Source organism: Callospermophilus lateralis, chromosome 7, assembly GCF_048772815.1.
Source record: "Callospermophilus lateralis isolate mCalLat2 chromosome 7, mCalLat2.hap1, whole genome shotgun sequence".
NCBI classification, from domain to species: domain Eukaryota; kingdom Metazoa; phylum Chordata; class Mammalia; order Rodentia; family Sciuridae; genus Callospermophilus; species Callospermophilus lateralis.
This window is the reverse complement of record NC_135311.1, coordinates 121,426,516-121,449,262: the sequence shown is the minus strand read 5'-3', so window position 1 is coordinate 121,449,262 and position 22,747 is coordinate 121,426,516. Positions and strand designations below refer to the sequence as shown.

Below are 22,747 nucleotides of genomic sequence, written 5' to 3'. Positions count from 1 at the left end.
CCCTAATAGCTCTGAGGTAGGTATTGTTATTACTTCTATTTTATCAAAGAAGAGGAAGCAGAGCAAAGTTAAGTAATGTGCTGGGCTGGGGATGTGACTCAAGCAGTAGGGCTCTCGCCTGGCATGCGTGTGGCCCAGGTTCTATCCTCAGCACCACATACAAAGACATCGTGTCCACCAAATACTAAAAAATATATTAAAATTCTCTCTCTCTCACTCTCTCTTTAAAAAAAAAAAAAAAAAGAAAAAAAAAAGATTAAGTAATGTGCTCAGTCACTCAGCAGGTCAGAAGGGGAGGGCCTAACTCCATCTGACTGTGAATCACTCTGCTCTCAGTGTGGCTGCATCCTACACCATAGTTACTAGATTAAGGGAGGAAATAGGGTAGAAGAAACTCTTTTTGGAACCTCCCCACCTCCAAATCAAAGTCTACCTTAAACTCAGTGAAAAAGATACAGATTAGATTAGGACATTCAGATCCACAGCCAACATAAAGCACCCCTGAATCTTCACTGGACTCTAATAGCGTAATAGTCACCATTACTTCTGCTTTTAAATTCTATTGTCAAGAGGCTTACACTGCTATTTGTTAATATTCACAATCAGCCTGCAAGGTAAATGTTATTACCCTCCCTTTATGAAGAGGAAACTGAAGAAATTAAAGGTTCAGAGAAGTTGTGGTTTTCCTAATGACACATAGCAAGAACAAGGAGGTATTGCTGGGTTTGAATCTGTCTGCTTCATTCCCTGAAGTCAGTCTTTTCACAAGGGTGTGAACCCTCAGGTGAACCTGGGGTATCATACTGTGGTCAAGGCAAAGTGATGCATGCCTGTAATCCCAGCAGCTCTGGAGGCTGAGGCAGGAGGATTGCGAGCTCAAAGCCAGCCTCAGCAAATTAGAGAGGCCCTGAGTGACTCTGTCTCTAAATAAAATATAAAAAAAGGGCTGGGGTTGTGTCTCAGTGGTTAAGTGCCCCTGGGTTTTATCCCTGGTTAAAAAAAAAAAAGTCCTCAAGGCTTTCAGGGCAGAAATTATGCTTCGCTGTCCCTAGGGAAGGCCCCCCCCCCTTTCCCGAGCCCCATCCTGCCCCAAATGGAAGGCTGTTTCATCACTTGCTTGGCAGGTACACTACAGCCTCTGCAACTCATGGTCTCTGAGATTGTCTTCTGAGGTCTCACCAGGAAGAAGAAAGAACTCATATGTTCCTCTTAGAGCACTCTCAGAGAATTCAAGTCAAAGTCTGGCAAAAATCTAGAAAGACTTTATATATTTAAGATGTAAAACATGATGTTTTGATATGCATATGCAATGACAGTAGTTTATAAAAACCACAAACACAACTACCCAGCTCCTTCTCAGACAAATTTGTTTGTTGTGAGGCTGGGCATTGAACCCAGGGCCTTAGTGCATGGGACACAAGCACTCTACCAACTGAGCTATATCCCCAGCCCCCATACATATCTTTATCAGTTTTATTACCCTCAGCTCAAGGTACCTATCTGGGCATCTCATTACATATCAGCCATTTGTAACACACAGCAGGAGTTTCAAGAAAGGCAGCAGACAGGTGTGGTGGGGTGGCAGGGGAGCTATGGATCCTCCACGCCCCTCCCCCTCCTCATGAAGTTGCTCAGCCCATTTATTCCTTCACAGTCTGAAATAGGATTGCTCCCATCCCCTGAAAGCATCTCTCACATCTTCATCTCTGCTCATTTATTCACACTTCTTTTGCTGGGAACTCATTCTCCCCTGGTTGAAATCTACCTTCTGCTTTGAACTCCAGTAGCACTTAATTTTCACCTATCTTTGGTATTTGTCACATTCATGGTCTTCATTACAATTATTATAAAAAAAATTATTTTGTGGGGAACACTCATTCCAGAATGTGTTGACTGAATCTAGAATCACAAATAAAAGCCAATTAAGATTCTAAACCCAATTTGTTTTGTCTTCACAGTTCTGGTAAACCAAAAAAGGGACCTGAAATATACTTCTGGCAAATTCCTGAGAACCCTTGAGGAACACCAGAGAGGTGCCACTGACCCCTTTTGCAGTCCCCTATCTTCTTGGAACCCCAGGGGTCGTAAATTAAGTGCCTGTTAGGTCAGACTTTGCCCTTTTTCCTTGAGTCCCCCAATCTTTGTGACTTTCAAATCCAAGTTTAGTTTGTGCCATGAGAGAGTATATGACCTTTTGGCATTTGCAATTGCTGACAAGTTACTGGCAAGAGTGGAAGTCAAGACAGAAAGAGGAATGGGTTCAATAGAGAGGACTCTTAAGTGTCTGAGTCAGGTACAAACTGGCAATAAATGGCAATTACTGCAGAAAGTGTGAACTCTGGCTTTTGGAAATCCTCAGGGACTTTGTGTTCTATCCTCTTTGTTTCATTTTCTTAGGGGAAAATCATGGCTAAGTTGGTCAAGGGGATTTAAGAGTCAAAGCTACAATTTGATTTGTGAGCCATGGTTCAGGCCTCTGGCACTTCAGTTCTGTAAGAGAACTCACCACCAAAATAATAATAGTAATATTATTACTATTATTACTCATGAAAGGATAAGGTCACCATGGCACAGGGTAGCTAACATTGGGTGACTCAAGAAAATGTTCATGCGGGGCTGGGGATGTGGCTCAAGCGATAGTGCGTTCGCCTGGCATGTGTGTGGCCTGAGTTCGATCCTCGGCACCACAAACAAACAAAAATGATGTGTCCGCCGAAAAATAAAAATAAATTAAAAAAAAAAATGTTCATGCAACAAGGTCCACTGAGAGCATTACATGACCCAACTCTGTGGGTTTCACTCTTAGGCTTTTTATCTTGGCTCTGACCCAAGGCCATCAACAGGTAGGACAGTCAAAGAAAGAACAAAGGTTGTTTATTTAACTTAGTTGCCTGCTGGAATAGATACAATGGTCAGAGGATGAAGAGAGATAGTATAAAGGATTCTTGGGGGATGGTTGGTGATAGGGTCTGAGTATGGTGAAATCTCCTCTCCTGGGATAAAAGTTGATTTCTCCTCATTGCTGGGACACCCTGGGAAGAGGACTGATGACAATTGATTTCCTATTGAAGGATCTGTGTTTGGACAGATAAGGGGAATTGAGAAAGCCTTGCCTGTTTTCCTTTTGGTAATCAATATATCAAGGAAACATGTTTTGGGTGGCATTTCTTGAATGTCTTCAGCTAGTTTTGTTTAATGAGCAATTTAAGCATAATTGTTAGGGATGAGTAACTAGGTAAAAGTAGACAGGACAAAAGTTAATAAATGAATTTGTCACAGTTTCAAAAGTCTTTTTCAGTAACTTGAAATCTTAAAGCCATGTTATGTTAAATTAATATTCATTAAAAACATGAGTCATTTCTACTCAAAATACTGAAACATTAATTGCCAAATGGAAGTTTAAAGTGCATCTTATTTTTATATGGTATATAGTATCTAATGTATTTGGGTCTTTAAATAAACATGAAAAATTGTCTTATGAAGAAATATCTTTCTAAAAATTATGAAATGGTGCTCTTCTACAAAATGCCGATATAAATCAGTTCAAAATTGTATACTTCTTAGGTTTTCACTAGAAGTTAAGGTCACTAAGAATTAAAAATTCTAGGGCTGGGGTTTCAGCTTAGTGGTGGTACGCATTTGCCTGGCACTGGGTTTGATCTTCAGCCCTGCATAAAAATAAAGGTAGTGTGTCCAACTAAAAATGTAAAAAAAAAATTCTAGGGGATAGGGGTGTAGCTCAGTAGTAGAGCATGTGCTTAGCAAGAGTGTAATCCTGGTTCAATCCCCAACATCAAAGAGGAACAAAGAAAACTTCTAATTAATATTTTAAAGCAATTAAGGGCTGGGGTTTTGACCTAGTGGTAGAGCACTTTCCTAGCATGTGTGAGGCACTGGGTTTGATCCTCAGACCACATTAAAAAAAAAAAAAAAAAAAAAAGTCCATCAACATCTAAAAAAATATTTAAAAAAATATGGCAATTAAAACCAGAATTATTACAAAATTCCTATTTTTGAAAGAAAAGTAAGACATGTTTTTGTTAAGCAAAGCTATGAGGTATAGAAGGTAGGTTTTCATTAAAGGAAAAAAGAATACCTTTTGTCCTAAAGTGGAAAGACTAGCTGTTCCAAAATAAGATGTATAGAACAAAAACTAAGTGGGCATGGATGGGATCCGGGTTTGATCATCAGGATCACATAAAAAATAAAGGCATTGTGTTGTGTCCATCTATACCTAAAAAATAAATATTAAAAAAAATTGTTGTGGGCTGGGGATATACCTTAGTTGGTAAAGTGCTTGCCTTGCATGCACAAGGTCCTGGATTTGATCCCCAGCATCAAAAAAAAAAAAAAAAAAAAAAAGCCACAGAAATAACATATTTTTCCTACTTGACCTCAAACTACCTAAGGACAAGGGTCACTGAGTATGTTGTATTTGTGTACTGAGGATTGAACCCAGGGCTGTTTTCTCACTGAGCTACATTCCCAGTCCTTTTTAAATTTAGAGACATGGTCTAAGTTGATGAAGTTGGTCTCACAATTGAGATCTTTCTGCCTCAACCTCCTGAGTAGCCTGGATTATAGGGGTAAGTCCCCACGACTTGGAGACAAGGGTCACTTAAATGATCTCAAAAGCAAACACGACACCAGGAAATTTTTAACATAAAACATACACAATATTTACATACAACACAATACACAGTATGCAATAATATAAATAATATTCTATACATATATAATATATACAGATATTTGTTTTGTTATTTCTTCGGGTAATTTGTTGATTTTTTCCCCCTACCCCAAAGAAGGTCATAGCCAGGCCTTAATGTTCCCTAGTTGAAGGGTTCTAAGTTTCAGATCCAAATGTCCACAATTTCCAGGTTCCAGAATTCCTGAAAAGTGTGGGTTCATTGGATCCGTGTTGGTTCATCAGATACAAAAGGAGAAGGAATAAAGTGACTAGTTTGGGGAAACCGAAATTCTGTGAAGGGAAGGGAAAGTTGGGGAAGGCCCCGATTTTTTTTTTTTTTTTTGGCGGGGTGGTGGTGGTAGAGACCCAGGCTCCACTTCATACAGTACCCCAGGGTGAGAATACCTTAGGAAACTATGTATCTTGGCCTTTAGGGCAGTGTTAAAGCTCTCTCTTCCAGCAAATTTGGAAAGGTTTGTGAAGGTTTGTGAAAAGCCAACTGAGGCAGAAGACTAACGTTCACATCAGTGGTAGAAGGAACCATCCTAATGATGCAGCTATGCTGAAGGACCTGGCCTTGAATCCACCTTTTTGGAGGAGAAACACTAAGTCAGCAGAAAGCAACAGAATATGTTACATGATCCACTAAAAAGCTTCTCTAATAAGATTTCTCTGACCAACAATGCCGAACGTTTTAAAACCTAACATACTGGAAGCCTTGGGACACGACTTCTTCGGTTCTCATTGCTCATGTAAACTTCCCTCTTCGTTGAAGCCCTGCAATAAGTGGCCTTAAGTCTTCCCACTGAGGCAGCCTCCGATTTCTCACTCCAGCATCCCCTTCTCCATCCCTACCACTCATCCCTGCGTCAGAAGCTCCCATAGTCTTCCCCTTTTGCCTGCGCAGGTCCCTGTCTCTTCCCACTTCGCCACCTCCCGCTTGAGTTCTCTCTCTTTCCCCTTCCCACCACCCCCGCGTCACTTTCTCCTTCCCTCGCTTCGGTGACGGTTCCCCCACTCCACCCCCACTCCCATTTGGTCCTGCACCGTCTGCCCCCAGGGTCCCCCGCGGCTCAGCCGTTGGAGGAGGCGTGGCCCGCGAGTAACAGGTCTCCCGCCCCACACTCCGCGGGCCCGCGCGCAGACAAAGACATTCCACATCCTCCGCCCCCTCCGCGCACCCGGCCAGAAGGGGAGGAGACACGTGTCCCGCTAGCGCGGAGTCACGTGGAAAAGAAAAAACGAACCAAACCCGCGGTCGCCCGCGCACGCGCCCCAAGATCCGGCCCGGCGGGCTCAGAGGGAAAAGAGGAACAGGGAGGGGACGTCTTTGGGCGCCGTGGCGGTGCGCAGGCGCCGTGGCCCGACTGGGGACTTTGTTCTTCGCGGAGAAACCCAAGGGCGGTGCCGGTGGCCGGCTGCGCACGCGCGCCGCCTCATTTCCGGTGCTCTCTCGCTGGGTCGCTCGGGTCGGCTTCGGTCGCTGTCGCCCCTGCTCTCCCATCCCTGCCAACCGCCGCTCGGGTCTCTGCCGCGTCGCTTCCTTGCTCGCTCTCTCGCTCGCACATCCTCCCGATGCAGCGCCGGGACGATCCTGCCGCGCGCATGACCCGGTCCTCGGGCCGCAGCGGCTCTATGGACCCCTCAGGTGCCCACCCCTCGGTGCGTCAGACGCCGTCTCGGCAGCCTCCGCTGCCTCACCGGTCCCGGGGAGGCGGAGGGGGGCCCCGAGGGGGCGCCCGGGCCTCGCCAGCCACGCAGCCGCCACCGCTGCTGCCTCCCTCGGCCACTGGTCCCGACGCGACAGTGGGCGGGCCGGCGCCGACCCCACTGCTACCCCCGTCAGCCACGGCCTCGGTCAAGATGGAGCCAGAGAACAAGTACCTGCCCGAACTCATGGCTGAAAAGGACTCGCTCGACCCGTCCTTCACTCATGCCATGCAGCTTCTGACGGCAGGTAAGCGGGCCTCCGGATGGCCTTGGCTTTGTTCCTCTTGCCTCACGTCCCCTGGGGATCCGGGCCGCGATTCATCACTTCTCTCCGGGAGCTTGGACCCCACATACCCACCCGGCCCAGGGTGCGAGGGAGGATTCCTGGGCTGCGGTGGAGGCCCGGCTACAACTCCGAGATCTCCTAGCGCGGAGCGTTTGATGGATGGCGCCGACTCCCGCCCCCTCCCGGACCCTGCCCCCTCCTCCCTCTTGCAGCTGCCCGGCTCCCCAAGTGCTCAGAGCCTTCCAGAATGTACCCTCATCTCTACGCTCTCCCCAGAGGGAAAGCCTTTTGATCGCGGGGTGGCCCGGGAGCGCCTCCACCGCGGTGTAGGAGGTGAAGACAGCCCGAGCGGGGAGGGATTACGGGAGGGAGGGTCGAGCTGCAGAGGAATGCCCTGTCCAGCGCGCCGCGGTCACTGAGGCTTGGCTGGATTTAGCGGTAATTGGAGTTGAAGTTGCTCAGAGGCAGAAGCGACTTGTGGGAATCGGAGCTTGAGGCTTCCCGAATCCGATTTCTGACTTGGGCCAATCAAATGAGAAATTGCTGCAGACCCTGAAGGTTACTCACTTTTATTTTACAACATGTGTTCTCTATCTTCAAGCGGGGAAATAACCCTAGAGAGAGTGAAATGAGAAGATAGGCAAGGGACTCCAGGATGGTTTACTTGACGTTCCCCAATGAGATGGATAAAAATTGAGAGAAGTTGTACGATGCTTGAACCTGAAAGGCTTGTTCTTTTTGTTTAGTTTTTAGTTTTTGCTTCAGTAGTGAATACGTTAGGAATGGTAGCCTTTGTTCTCCATGGTCTAGCTCTCCTTTCCTGATCAGCACTGCCAGTTACTTACAGACACTCTGATTTCTCCCTCGAGTTGCCTGTTTGATCATTGCTTGTAGTTAAAATACTGTTTTAGAAAATGTTTATGATACCTGAGTTTTATTAAACAAGTAAAAAGCCACAACCCACGACACTGAATGAGTAGTTGAGTCTGGCAAGATTGATAATGTGATAAAATGATTCATTATGAAAATATAATTTCCAATTTCCCTCTCTTTGTTCTTTATCCCAACATTGGTAAAGGGTCTTTTAATCATAGTAATAAAAGCACATGATCAAGAACATTTTAGATAAGCTACTTAATTTTCAACATTGGCTCTTCTGTAACATCAAATTGTAACATTCCTGTTCTGTTGTGTTCTTCTGACAGGCTCTTTGAGGGCAAGGTTTGATACGTATTTAATAGTAAACAGGGTGTTTGAACCTGAAAGTATGCACTTGCAGACTCTGGAATGTCAGACTAAGTGGTAAAGGTTGACTTGATGGTCTTATTTTTTATTTTCTCAAAGCTTTAAAGAGTTTAGATTAAATGCATGAGAATAAAATAACTTCAGAGCTTTAAGGTGTTGACAGTTCCCAGTTAAGGGAAATTGATCCTTTACTAGTTTTAACTTGATCTTGGGAAATTTCCTGAGTCTCAGTAACCTCTTCTATAAAGTGGGGTGGTGAGATTAAATGGTTATGTAAAATCAGTGACAGTTTCCTTTGACCTATAATCATTTTATTAAAATTTTGTCACTACAGTTTTCTTCTAATTGTAGATCCATGGGACTTAAACAAAGTCTGAAAACACCAGATATGTCTTCCTCTTTCTGACCGCATCTAGTGCCTGGGGTGTTAATCTTTTAAAAGATGGTTTCTTAGGCTTACCCTCAAAAACTATGGATCCTTAATTATTATTTATGATTTTCACCTTTCTCTCTCAGAGACTGCTCTTTAATTTTGTTTTAACTTGAGCTTTTGGTGCTTTTCTTTTTAAATTTTTTTTAATTGTTGATATTCATATGCGGTGCTGAGAATCAACCCAGTGCCTCATACATGCTTGGCAAGTGCTCTATCACTAGGCCACAACCCAGCTCATTTCAGTGCTTTTTTTGTTGTATTTTTTTATAAACCAAACTGAATTTTTAATTTGTGAATTAGAGGTAATGTGACTCACTGAAGCAAGAGAGTTGTTGGGATGTATGACAACTCTAACTTGGATAAATCTTGATATTTGTTGGGCCTCACTTTTAAGTATTTAAGGTATTTCTAAGTGATATGTAAAAAGGGATTGCAGTGAAGTTATCACAAGTTGTGAGGAAAGGAGACTCCAAGACTCAAATAGTAGTATTTCAGCCCTGATGAGAACATCAGGTTTGTGGCTCAGGGGTAGAGCATTTAACCTAGCACGTGTGAGGCACTGGGTTCAATCCTCAGCACCATGTAAAAAGAAATAAACAATAGATACTGTGTCCCATCTACAATTAAAAATATATATATATTTTAAAAGAAAGAACATATATAAGAAAAATATAGCTAACACTGTGCCAGACACAGGACCAAGAACTTTACATTTAACATTTAACCTTCATGATAACTATGAGAATTTTCTCTTATTATTTCTACAGATGATGAGGAAATCAAGGCACCCAGAGATTAGTAATTTGTGTGAAATAACAAAATTAGGGCTGGGGTTGTGGCTTAGTGGTAGAGCCCTTGCCTAGCATGTCTGAGACACTGGGTTGGATTCCCAGCACTGCATATAAATAAATGAATAAAATAAAGGTCTATCAACATCTAAAAAAGAAAAGTAACAAAATTAGTAAGCTATGTACTGGATTTTAAATCAGTGTGTCTGGATTTACACACCTAACACCTCTTTCCCTGCAACAACCCCTTCTCCCTCCCCCACTGTAGTACATACAGTACTTAAATAGTAAGCCCTAGCTGAGCATAGTGGTGTGCACCTGTAATCCCAGCAACTCTGGAGGCTGACTCAGGAGGACTGCAAGCTTGTGGCCAACCTCAGCAATTTAGCAAGACCCTAAACAACTTAGTGAGACCCTGACTCCAAAAAAAAAAAAAAGTTAAAAGGGTTGGGGATATGGTTCACAAGTGCTAACAGGCCAGTGAAAATGAGGATGCTGAGATACAGAAAAAGGAGGAAATCCAAGGTGCAGAGCCTAGCACTTAGACTAGGATTCCTCCAGGGAAACCTGCCCATTTCTCATAAGGTGCCATGAGACCCAAACTACTTTTTTTGTACCGCCCATATAGATCTTGCTGGCCCTATCTCCTGTTTATTTTGTACATATTACCTTTTGGTGTATTATATAATTATGTATTTGTTGATTACTCCTTCATAGCTATACTCTCGGCTCCACCAGGGCAGGGATTTTTTTGTTGTTGCCTTTTTATTCATTGTTGTTTCCCCTGTGTCTTGAGTGCTACCCAGAATGGCCTCATGCTATTTTATGAATGAATATTCATCTTCATTGTTTGATGGAAAAATATTGATATAATTCTCAGGGATGTAGATTTTGAATATAGACTTCTCTGTTAACCAAATTGATATTCAGCTGTGATGACAATAAAATGCAATTGTAGAAACACAAGGACTCAGTCAACTTGTTTTCTTTTTTTTCTTTTTCTTTTTTTAAAAAAATATTTATTTATTTATTTTTTTAGTTATCGGCAGACACAACATCTTTGTATGTGGTGCTGAGGATCGAACCCGGGCCGCAGGCATGCCAGGCGAGCGCACTACCACTTGAGCCACATCCCCAGCCCCAGTCAACTTGTTTTCTGAAAGGAGAAAAAATATTCTTTTTGTATTAGGGATTGAATCCAGGAAACTTTACCATGGAACTACATCCCCAGTCCTTTTTAGTCTCACTAAGTTGCTTAAGGCCTTGCCAAGTTTCTGAGGCTGCCCTCAAATTTGCTATCCTACTGTCTTCAGTCTCCTAAATTGCTGGGATTACAGGTATATATCCCTACCCCCACCCCTGCTTTTTATTTTTTTTGAAACAGTCTCACTAAACTAAGTTGCTGAGAATGACCTTGAATTTGTGACCTGCCTCAGCCTCTGGAGTCACTGAGATTGCAGAAGTGTGCCACTGTGTCTGGCTTAAAAATGATTTTTTATTATTTGTGTTAGTTTATATAATGAACGTAAAATGCTGTTATATGTGTCTGCTTGCTCTTTTTAATTTTCTTTTTAAACTTTTCACAGTTAAATAAAGATCAATATAAGCAAGCAGGGCTGGGGATGTAGTATAGTGGAAGAGTGCTTGTCTAATATGCATAAGACCCTGGGTTCAATCCCCAGCACTGCAAAAAAGAAAAAAAAGTTAGTATAATAGATTTAATAGTTACTGGGCACGATGGTGCAGGCTTGACATCCCAGTGACTAGGGAGGTTGGTATAGGAGGATCTTGAGTTTTATGCTAGCCGCAGCAATTTAGTGAGCCCCTATCTCAAAATTAAAATTAAAAAGGGCTGAGGATGTAACAGCCCTGGATTTGACCCCCAGTAGTGCAGAAAAATTAAATTAAAAAAATAAAGTCACCAGAAGATCTTGATCTGAATCAAAAGAGAAATAAGCCATATCCTTGGAGTGGAGGGGAATTAAAAGTATAATGAGAATAATACTTTGTAATTAATCTGTTGGTTTTGCATTTTCTAAACTAATTCCAATTGGATTTTTCCAACTTGACAAATTGAATATAAAGTAATTAAAAGAGTAAATGAAGACAATGGGTAAATTTGTTTTAAGAGACAGGAAATTAATGAAAATGTTCATCGAGCAAAATCAAGTCAAACAAGAAGTATAGCTTGTTAAGATGTGAATTAGAAGGAATTTCTTTTTTTTTTTTCCTTCTTCCGTACCAGGGTTTGAACCCTAAAACACTCTGTATCACTGTGCTATTCTCCCAGTCCTTTAAATAATTTTTTGAGATAGGATCACACTAAATTACCCAGGCAGGTTTCCATTTTGGCAGTTTTATTGTCTCAGCCTCCTGAGTTCCTGGGACTACAAAAGAGTGCACCTTTGTCTAAGCGTCTTGAGTTCCTGGATTACACGTGTGCACCACTTGCACCTGAAAAATTAGGAATTCTTATACATTGCTGGTGGGAATGTGAATTGGTTCAACCACATTTCATCTGAAAGCTGAACATTGAAATTCCTTAAAATCTCAGCAACACCATTCTTAGGAATGTGATTAAAGAAATTTGCACATGAATACCTCATTTATAAAATTGTGCTCCTTGTTCACAAAATGGTGTGATTTATTTGACCAGTCATTGAATAATGTGATTTGCAAAATAAAATATTTGTAACCAGTAAAAATGAATCAACTCTAACCACTTGCACAACATGGAGAAATCTTGGGAATTTAATGTTAGGTGAAAAAATAAGCCTCCATAAGACTACATATGATACAGTACTGTTTTTATTTTTGTTTCTCTTTTTGTTTTGTGGTACTGGAGATTGAACTAGAGCCTTGCCAGTGCTGGACAAGTACCCTGTCAGCTGTGGCCCTCCACCCACGATTCTATTTTTGAAGAACATAAATACTATCAAGATAAAACAAAATATTGGGAAGCATTATTATCTGTAATAAAGCAGTTTTCTTTTTTTTTTAATCTTGTTTACCATAAGACTTAGCAGTTATATCTTATATAGTCTAAAGAATTTAAAACTCAGGTTCACACAAAGCTTGTTCATGAAATGTTCATAGCAGCTTTAATCAAAATCATTAAAATTGGAAACAAAACAAATGCCTCCAGTAGGTGAAATATTAAACCATGGTACATCTATGCCATGGCATACTACTCGGCAATGCAAATAAATGAACTTTTGATAAATGCAACAGTTGGATGATGAGACCCTATCTCAAAATAAAAATTAAAAAAAACTCTTGAGAAAATTATGCTGAGTGAAAAAAAACTAATCTGAAAAGTTTTAAGTACAGCAGGTGTGGTGGCACAAGCCTGTAATCTCAGCAGCTCAGGATGCCAAGGCAAGAGGTTCTAGAGTTCAAAGCCAGCCTCAGCAATTTAGTGAGGCCCTAAGCAACTCAGTGAGACCCTGTCTCTAATAAAATACAAAAAGGGGCTGGGGATGTGGCTCAGTGGTTATATGCCCCTAGATTCAATTTCCAATATCCCCTCCCCGCCAAAAAAAAAGTTTTAAGTACTTTATGATTCCATTAATATAACATTGTTGAAAGAAAAATAATAGAGATGGAAAACAGATTAGTGGTTGCTAATCATGAGGGAACTTGTTACTGGCCATAAAAGGGTAGCATGAGTGATCTTTATGATAGAACTGTTCTTTGTAGTTTTGTTGTTGAAAGGTGTGTGCGGGTGTGTTTTTTTTTTTTTTTTTTTGAGGTGCTGGAGATAGAACCCAGGGCCTTTGACGTGGTGATGGGCAAGTGCTCTACTACTGAGCTACATTCCCAGCTCTCTGTATCTTGAATTTGATTAAATTACATAGAACTAAACATGCAAATAAGGGCATGTAAAACTGGTGAAATCTGGTGGGGGGACCCACACTTGTAATCGCAGCAGTTTGGGAGGCTGAGGCAGGAGGATCACAAGTTCAAAGTGAGCCTCAGCAATTTAGCAAGGTATTTAGCAACTCAGTGAGATCCTGCTTCTAAATAAAATATAAAAAAGGGCTGAGGATGTGACTCAGTGGTTAAATTCCCAGTACCAAAACAAAACTGGTGAAATCTGAATAAAACCAATAGTATTTCATTAATATTAATTTTGTGGGTGCAGTACTATAGTATAGGTAAGAAAAATGTTATTATGGGGAAAACTGGTGTAGAGTATACAGATCTGTTTCTGTTTTGTTTTGTTGGTACTGGGGATTTAACCCAGGGACACTTAATCACTGAACCACATCCCCAGCACCATTTTAAATTTTGAGACAAGGTCTCACTAAGTTTCTAAGGGCCTTGCTGAGTAGCTGAGGCTGGCTTTGAACTTGACAGTCCTCATGCCTCAGCCTCAGGGAGTATAGGCCTGCACACTGTGCCTGGCCAGGACCTGTTATTTTCTTGAAACTTGCATGTAAATCTACAATTATCTCAAAAACTTTTAAAAAAATCTTAAAAAGACTAATCCCTAAACTCTAATAAATTGTGCCCTAAGGAAAGAATCTGGGAGACCTTAGTCAGTATGCCACTGTCTTGGAATGTGAGAATTGAGCCCCTATAAAAGGTCTCTAAATTCATGCTTTTTTAATTTTATTTTTTTAAGACGTTGATGGATCTTTATTTTATTCGTTTATTTATATGTGGTTCTGAGAATCGAACCCAATGCCTTGCACATGCCAGGCAAGCGCTCTACCACTGAGCCACAACCCCAGCCCTAAATTCAGGCTTTTGATTGCTATTTTTTGGGGGTGGGGGGACAAACCAATACCCACCTTTTCTCTATCCCTTAGCCAGTATTACATATAGCATACTGTGACTTTGTACCTTTTTCTTGGAAGCTAGTCTATAGTTTCATCATATTCTCAGAAGGGCCCAAGACTCCCCAAAAGATTAAGAACCTGTTGCTCTAGTGCTCTTGCTTGAAACAATATGTAATTTTGATAAAGAATGGAGGTTGTTTTGTTTCGTTTTGTTTTTTTTTTCCATCTCTCCAAAGACGGTGGGTTATTGGATTTGTGATTCCAAAAGATAGTACTACAGTAAAGGAAGGAGAAATATAAATTTGGGAATGATAAAGTCATGAATCATTAAGGAAAGTTTGGGATATTAAGTGGTACATTTCTTTCAGTAAATGTTTATAGCTGCCTATTGTATATCAGATATTGTACTAAAAATTGCAGATATTCTGGTTGTGATTGAAGGGGTCCAGAAATTGTTAACAAGAGAAAGGGAAGTATGGTTAGAAGTATGAACCATGTGCATTGAGAGTGTAGAGAATAACATGATCCCTTACCTTTTGGAGCAGATTTGCGGTGAATTTTGCCCTCCTAGTAGCACTGTCTCTGGCTGGGCATGATGGTGCACACCTGTAATTCCAGTGACTTCAGAGGCTGAGGCAGGAGGAAGGCAAGTTTGAGACTAGCCTGGGAAGCTTAGCGAGACCCTGTCTCAAAAAGGGCTGGGGAGGGGCTGAGGTTGTGGCTCAGTGGTGCAGCTCTTGCCTTGCATCTATGAGGCAGTGGGTTCAATCCTCCGCACCACAATAAATAAATAAAACAAAGATGTTCAATTAAAAAAAAGGGTTGGGGATGTAGCTCATGGGTAAATTACTCCTGATAAGTTCCCAGGACTGAGGGAAAAAAGCAAAGCAAACATCTCTGGATGCTATGGTCTGAAAATCTTGACCATTGTCTTGTTCTTTATCAAATGCTGAGTTAATGAAATACACCTGGTAGTTGTTTTTTAGGTAAACCAGTCCAGTTGATAAAGTTTGTATATACTTTTTTCATACTTTTTCTAGTAACTTTTTTGTATGTAGTCTGGGAACAGAATCCAGGGTATTGTGCATGCTAGGCAAGGTGGTCTATCACTGAGCTACACCCTCAGCCCCTAGTGTTAACATTTTTGTGTGCATTGTTACTTTTTAAAACTATTATCCTTTATTTTTTTTGTATTGGTACATTATAATTATACATAATAGTGGGATTTATTATGCCATATTTCTACATGTGCATATCATCATTCTCTTTTTTAAAAGTAAGGTCATGCTGGGCGTGGTGGCATACACCTGTAGTCCAGTGGCTGAGGAGGCTGATGAGATAGGAGGATTGTGAGTTCAAAGCCAGTCTTAGCAACTCAATGAGACCCTGTATAAAACATGCTGGGGATGTGGCTCAGTGGTTAAGTGCCCCTGAGTTCAATCCCTGCTACCAAAATAAAATCAAAGGCCACACACCAAGCATGTAGCAGAGGCAGGACTCAAGTCCAGTTCTCTCTTGATTCAAAACTCATATTCTGCCCGAGGTGGGCAGGGGGCGGTGTATGCCTATAATCCCAATGATGCTAGAGGCTGAAGTAGGAAGATTGCAAGTTTGAGGTCAGCCTCAGCGATTTAGCAAGGCAAGCAACTTAGCCAGACCCTGACTCAAAATAAAAAGGGCTGGGGATATGGCTGAGTGGTTAAGCACCTTGGGTTTCATCCCCCACACACGCAAAAAAAAAAAACCCCAAAACAAAAAACATGTTCTTTCTTTGAGGTATATTATAAACAGCCCTAAACTTGGGAGCTTAAGACCTGTGGGGTAGTGAGAAAAGAAAGATCAAGTTATAGTAAAAGAAATGCCATGAGATGAGTTGAATTTATTCTGATTGGTGTAAAAAGTGACTTGGTTTAAGTGTCTGCCTTGTCACTAATTGGTTTTATAATCTTGCACAAGTTATATAACTTTTCTGAGCCTGGGTTTCTTGTTAAGTAGGGATGATACTGGTATAAAGACAAAGCAAGATAACAAATTGAAAACTCTTGCCATGTGAAGACACTACATATAATTAATTTCAAGGTGCCTGGCTAGGAAATAAATGGGGTCACCTATCTGTGTTGTTTATACCTCAGCTTTCTTTCTTTGACTCTTGGGACATCCAAGGTCTCCAGAGGCCCTGGCAAAGATCATTTAAAGGAGTCAGTTTCAGAAATGTTGTGTAGAGGGCTGGGATTGTGGCTTTAGTGGTAGAGCACTTGCCTAGCATGTGTGAGGCCCTTGGGTTCAATTCTCAGCACCACATATAAATAAATAAAGGTTCATTGACAACTAAAAAAAAACATTAAAAGAAAAAAAAAAAGTGTTGTGTAGAAAGTACTTTTGCCTGAGGGTAAGTCATTTTTAGGAAGTTTTTTTTGTTTGTTTTTATTTTTTGGCTTGCTTCCCATTATAGGCTGCTTTTCCTTTCCCAGAAAAGTAAGGCCAAAGAGAAATATAGAGTTGAAAACAAAAGGAGAGAAATAGGGCTGGGGATATAGCTCAGTTGATAGAGTAATTGCCTCACATGCACAAGCCAAGGCCCTGGGTTCTAACCCTAGCACCATAAGAAAAAGAAAAGGATCATCAGGCATCTGAACATCTGAGGCACCCATAAAGCCCTTTCATTGCCTTTAGGTTGCATGACAGTATCTGAGGGTATAAATTGTGCTCCCTAAACTTTTATTAAGCTGGCTATGTGGTGGCACATACCTGTAATCCCAGTGACTTGGGAGGTGTCAGGAGGATCACTGCCAAGTTTGAGGCCTTGGCAATTTAGTGAGGACCGTCTCAAACAGTTAAAAAAAAAAAAAAAAAAAAGTTGCCTGGGGATGTACTCAAGTAAGGGTAAAGCATCACTTGGGTTCTATCCCTAGAACTGAACTAACTCTTCCTTGTTTATATAAAGTGCCCTCACCTGCCCCCATTAAGAGGCAACAGGAAAAGTATGAGATTCGAAGTTATAGAAAGCCTTGGTTTTAATGATTTTTCTGGTGCTTTACTTTAATAGCTTTTGACCTAAAGATAGTCATGTAAGGCAGACATGGGGGCTCACACCTGTAAGCTGCTCTAGAGGCTGAGATGGATCTCAAGTTCAAAGCTAGCCTCAGGGCTGGGGTTGTAGCACAGTGGTAGAGCACTTGCCTCACATGGCTTCGATCCTCAGCACCACATAAAAATAAATAAATGAAGATATTGTGGGGGCGCTGGGGTTGTGGCTTAGTGGTACAGTGCTCACCTAGCACGTGCAAGGCCCTGGGTTCATTTCTCAGCACCACATTAAAATGAAGGTATTGTGCCTCAGCAACCTAGTGAGGTCCTGTCTCAAAAAAGCGTTGGAGATGTGAATGTACCAGCTACATCACTGAGCTATTTTTTGAGGTAACATTTGCAGTGTGTTTGATAAATAATAGGCACTGAATAAATAGTCACTCAATCTCCAAATATGGAAGATGATCCTTATTGAAGGCTCAGGTTGCTTTTTGCTTAGTCTTTTGCTTCCTAGACTAGACTTCTAATTTTTTCTTTTAACTTTTAAAATGATCATTCTTTGGGGCTGAGGTTGTGGCTCAGTGGTAGAGTGCTTGCCTAAGCATATATGAGTCACTAGGTTCAATTCTCAACACCACATATCAATAAATGAATAAAATAAAAGTTCATCAACATCTAAAAAAATATTTTATAAATGATCATTCTTTGAATTTTCCAAAAATGCTTTCACTTTGTTTTTAAAATTGTGGAAAAAAAATTGGCAAAGGGATTCTATTATGTTCCTACTAGTTCAAAATTCAGAAGGATCCTTGTTATAAAGAGATTCTAAATTTGCAAGAGTGCATTACATTGCATGTAAATAAGCTTTTCTTCTGTATTAGGTTTCACAGCTCTGCTTCCTGTAGGACTTAAACAGAATTACAGGCTTCAAGCAAGGGTAAAGCACCACTTGGGTTCTATCCCTAGTACTGAACTAACTCTTCCTTGTTTATATAAAGTGCCCTCACCTGCCCCCATTAAGAGGCAACAGGAAAAGTATGAGGTTTGAAGTTATAGAAAGCCTTGGTTTTAATGATTTTTCTGGTGCCTATATACCCTGTAACTGCATGGTGGTAGTTAGGAAACAGGGAAGATAATAGATAACAAAGGATGTAATTTGTTTCACATTTTAAAAAATTTTTGTATATATATTTATTTATTTCAGTTGTCGATGGACCTTTGTTTTATTTATATGTGGTGCTGAAAATTGAACCCAGTGCCTCACACATGCCAGGCAAACGCTCTACAACTGAGCCACAACTCCAACCTCGTTTCACATTCTTACAGGCTTCTCAGTGTTTTTTTTTTGCAAGTCAGAATTGTGACACCTTTTTTCCTCTAGGACTTTGAGGATTAAGCACCTAGTTTTCTAGTGAGCAAACTCAAGAAAAGGTGTGATTAGTTTGGTGGGCTCAAAACTAACCAAAAAATTAATATTAGAAGTAGATGGGAAGGGGTGGAGGGCAGGATCTAGCACCAGTAAAACACTAAACAAACAGGGTGTTAAATGGAGCATTTAGCAAAAACAAAAACATTTAAAAAAATGGAGCATTCAGTCTGTTAATTGTAAGGTCAAATTTGTTTTCTGTTCTAAGCATGAAACATAGAAGTGTGGAAAGCCCTGGCATTTATAGTTTTGCCCATTGGGCTTGGTGGAGTACTATGCCTGCACTAACAGCTACTTGGGAGGCTGAAGCAGGAGGATTACTTGAGCCTAGGAGTTTGAGGCAGACTGGGCAATTTAGTGAGACTGTCCAAAAATAAAAGGGTTGGGGATGGTAGCTCAGTGGTTGATATCCCTGTGTTCCATCCCAATATTGCCAAAACCAAAAAAACTACTTTGAGACATTTTCTTGGTCAAGGACAATGACTGGATTTAGATTAGATAACAGGGGCATGTATTAAGCATTTTCTAAGCAATGGACTATTTTTTCCCCTTCTTCTTTTGGTACTGGAGATTGAACCCAGTGGTGCTTTGCCACTGAGCTACATCCCTAGTCTCCCCCCCATTGCCCCCCCCCCCCCCAATTTAGAGGCAGTGTTTTACCAAGTTAATGAGGCTGACCTTAAACTTGAGATCTTCCAGTCTCAGCTTCCCAAGTCACTGGGATTACAGGCATGTGCCACCACACCCGTCGAGTGGACTTTAATTGGATGTATATGTGTTATTTCATTTTGTCTTTTTTTAATATCTTTATTTTATTTGTTTTTATGTGGCATGGAGGATTGAACCTAGCGCCTTGCACATGCTAGGCAAGCATTCTATCACTGAGCCACAACCACAGCCCCTCGTTGTGTCTTTATAGCAACCTCATAAAGTACATATTGTGTATTTTACAAATGAGACCAACATTCAGAGCAGTGAAATAACTGGTCTAATTTCACACAGCTAACGAGTGGCACGGTAAGAACCAGATCTTTCAATTCATTCATTTTTTTCTATCTTTTGGGTTTTTTTTTTGTGTGTGTGTGTTGTTGTTTGTTCCCCAGTACTGGGAATTGAACTCAGGGCCCTCATACATGCTAAGCTAGCACACTTTCTTTCCTTTTTTTTTTTTTTTTTTTGTACTGGGGATTAAACCCAGGGACTTTTTACCACTGAGCTACATCCCCAGTCAATTTTATTATTAATTTCTTTAGTTGTAGATGGACATGATATCTTTATTTTATTATTTATTTTTATTTGATGCTGAGGATAGAACCCAATGCCTCGCATGTGCTAGGCAAATGCTCTACCGCTGAGCTACAACCTCAGTCCCTGGTCCTTTTTATTTTGAGATACTGTCTTGGTAAATTGCAAAGGCTGGCTTCAAACTTAAGATCCTCCTTCCCCAGCCTCCTGAGATGCTGGGATAATAGGCATGTGCCACCTTGCCCCACTAGATCTTTCAAACTTTTAAGGACTAGTATCTAAAAGCACTACTGCTACAGTGGAATTTTAATGAAACTGTCCATTACATAAGTTATTGATTTTTGCTTCTTCATGAAGGTTTGACTCTGTACTTTTTTGTGATAAAGATTTAAATTTTTTAAAAATTCCTTTATCTTGCTTTCCTTCATCTCACCCCCATTAGCTTTGTTAAATCTATTTACTCTTATGTCAAGAAATATTTGGATGATGTAAAGTCTTCAGGTGAGGTTGGAAGAGCAAACTGCTTTTATTAAAATCGGACTCATGGTTCCCTAGTCAAATTCATATAGCATTGGTGCTTTCAGCCAGTCTATCTAAAATTAGTGCATTCATTTGAACAATTTGGTTTTATTACACAGTGTACTCCATGTTATTGCTTTAAGCAGTCTTGGAAATTTGCCTTTATTTACTAGAGCAGAAATAAATTCTGTTTTTCCTACTCAGAAATTGAGAAGATTCAGAAAGGGGATTCAAAAAAGGACGATGAGGAGAATTATTTGGACTTATTTTCTCATAAGAACATGAAGCTGAAAGAACGGGTGCTGATACCTGTCAAGCAGTACCCAAAGGTAAGGCAAAAAGTGCATCTTTTCTCTGAATTAACATTATAAGCAGGGGAGTCATTGGCAGGGATTGTACTGCATGGGATCTAAACCTGTGAAGGTTCTCTTCCATACTTGAGTACCTGTTTTGGGGAGTTGAAAGTCCATAATGAATAACATAGCTATAGTCAAAAAGAAAATATAGTCATCTTTTTTAAAAATATTTTTTTAGTTGTAGATGGCACAACAATATTTATTTATATGTGTTGCTGAGGATTTAACCCAGTGCCTCACACATGTGAAGTGCTCAACCACTGAGTTACAACCCCAGCCCCATCTTTTTATTATCAAAAAGAATTTGTTTTCATCTGATGTTCAGAGAAAAGAAGGAAAACAAACAAACAATCAAAATCCCTTGAAGTCTGAAGAGTTGCTCTCTGTCAAATGATTGACTTGTAATTTTTTTTGGGGGGGGGGTACCAGGGATTGAATTTAGAGGCACTCAACCCCAGAGCCACATCCCCAGCCCTATTGTTTATTTTATTTACAGTCAGGGTCTCACTGAGTTGCTTAGTGCATTGCTTTTGCTGAGCCTGGCTTTGAACTCACGATCCTCCTGTCTCAGCCTCCTGAGCTGCTGGGATGACTTGGAATCTTAAAATAAAACACAAATTCTTGACTAGATAGATGAATTTAATTATTTCTTACTCAAAGTTTACTTTTTAAGGAAATGTTTTCTTCTTATTTTACCAAACATGCTATCAAATGATGCTATATGTATGTTCTGTTTATGTTAAAATGCTTATTTATATTAAAAAAAATACTAAGGGATGCATTGTGTTAGGGGAAAAAACACTAGACTATATCATGAAACTGAAATTCAGGTCTGTGAACTGCCAACTTTTTAGATGTATAACTTTAACCTAATCACAGTATATAGCCTCTATATCCTTCAGTAAAATGTGAATGGTAATACCTATTTTACGTGGTTGTTGAAGATCAATAGTATATGTGGAAATGTTTTATAGGAGCCATGTGTTTTCAGAAATCTGTTTTTTGTTTGTTTTTGTTTTTTTTAAATTTTCTTGTCAGTTCAATTTTGTGGGGAAGATTCTTGGACCACAAGGGAATACAATCAAAAGACTGCAGGAAGAAACTGGTGCAAAGATCTCTGTATTGGGAAAGGGTTCAATGAGAGACAAAGCCAAGGTAAGCTCATATTTGTGAGGCAAAGATAACACCCTAATGCCTTCTAGTTGCCCTGGCATCCAGTTTGGATGACTTACGGTACAAGTGTTGTATACCTATACAATAGGACTTCTTAAGCTTTCACTGGATACAAGAGATTATAGACCAAGTTAATTTACTTGCTTGGCAACCCTGGAAGAGCCTTGATGTGCCTTATGATTGTTTTCTTTTAGAATTTTGGCTGTCCAAATAGCAATATCATCTTTGGTGTTTATATTTAACTGTGAAAACTTGAAATGTTAGCTGGGTTTACTAAAACTTACCCACATCAAAATGTGAACAACATGTAACATATCTCCTTTCTGGTAACATGAAAAAGTAGAACAGTAGTGTTGTGAGTTTGAGGCTTAGATGGTCTGTTGTTTAGCCAGCTGGAATGTGGGACTGTAATCAAAAGGAACCATGAGTAATTCTGACAACAAAACCTACCCGATACTTACTTCTTTTCCATGCCATAGCCCATACACTGTATACTGTTTTCTGTTTATTTCATTTTTTGCTAGGTTAAGTACCAGGTGCTTAACCAGTGAGCCACATCCTCAGCTCTTCTTATTTTTATTTTGAGATAGGATCTCGCCAAGTTGCTGAGGATGGCATTGAACTTGTGATCCTCCTGCCTCAGCCTGGGGATCATAGGTGTGCGCCACTGTGCCTGGCTCACTGTGTACTGTTTTAAGGACCAAGAAACTTCCACCACAACAGAATAGTCTTAGCCTTCTAGGTCAGCTTTTTTAGATGAGATGTACCTGTGCTAGTCTAAACTCTTTCAGGCCTCCTTTTTCTTTTCTTTTCTTTTTTTTTTTAGTTGTAGATGGATGGCATGCCTTTATTTTATTTGTTTCATTTTTATGTGGTGCTAAGGATCGAACCCACTGCCTCACACATGCTAGGCAAGTTCTCTGCCACAGAGCTACAGCCTCAGCCACCAGGCCTCCTTTTTCTTAATTGACAAATGTTGTTTTTTCAGGCCCTCTACTGTTGTCCATTAACATTTCTCATTAGATGCATACACTTAGGCTGAAGTATGTTTACCTGTGAGACTTA

General features: G+C 40.6%; 1 protein-coding gene across 3 annotated transcripts in view; it reads left to right on the top strand.

Moving 5' to 3' along the window:
• Window positions 1-6,077: 6,077 nt before the first annotated feature.
• Window positions 6,078-22,747, top strand: part of Khdrbs1 (KH RNA binding domain containing, signal transduction associated 1) — a 47,604-nt gene continuing 30,934 nt past the window's right edge. For all 3 annotated transcript variants that reach the window (XR_013091841.2, XR_013091840.2, XM_076860865.2), the window contains exons 1-3: window positions 6,078-6,647; window positions 20,358-20,482; window positions 21,548-21,664. Coding sequence is in view for 1 of the 3 variants with exons in the window: in XM_076860865.2 (XP_076716980.1) it covers window positions 6,266-6,647; window positions 20,358-20,482; window positions 21,548-21,664 (624 nt within the window). In the remaining 2 variants the exon portion in view is untranslated. The remainder of the gene's footprint in view (window positions 6,648-20,357; window positions 20,483-21,547; window positions 21,665-22,747) is intronic.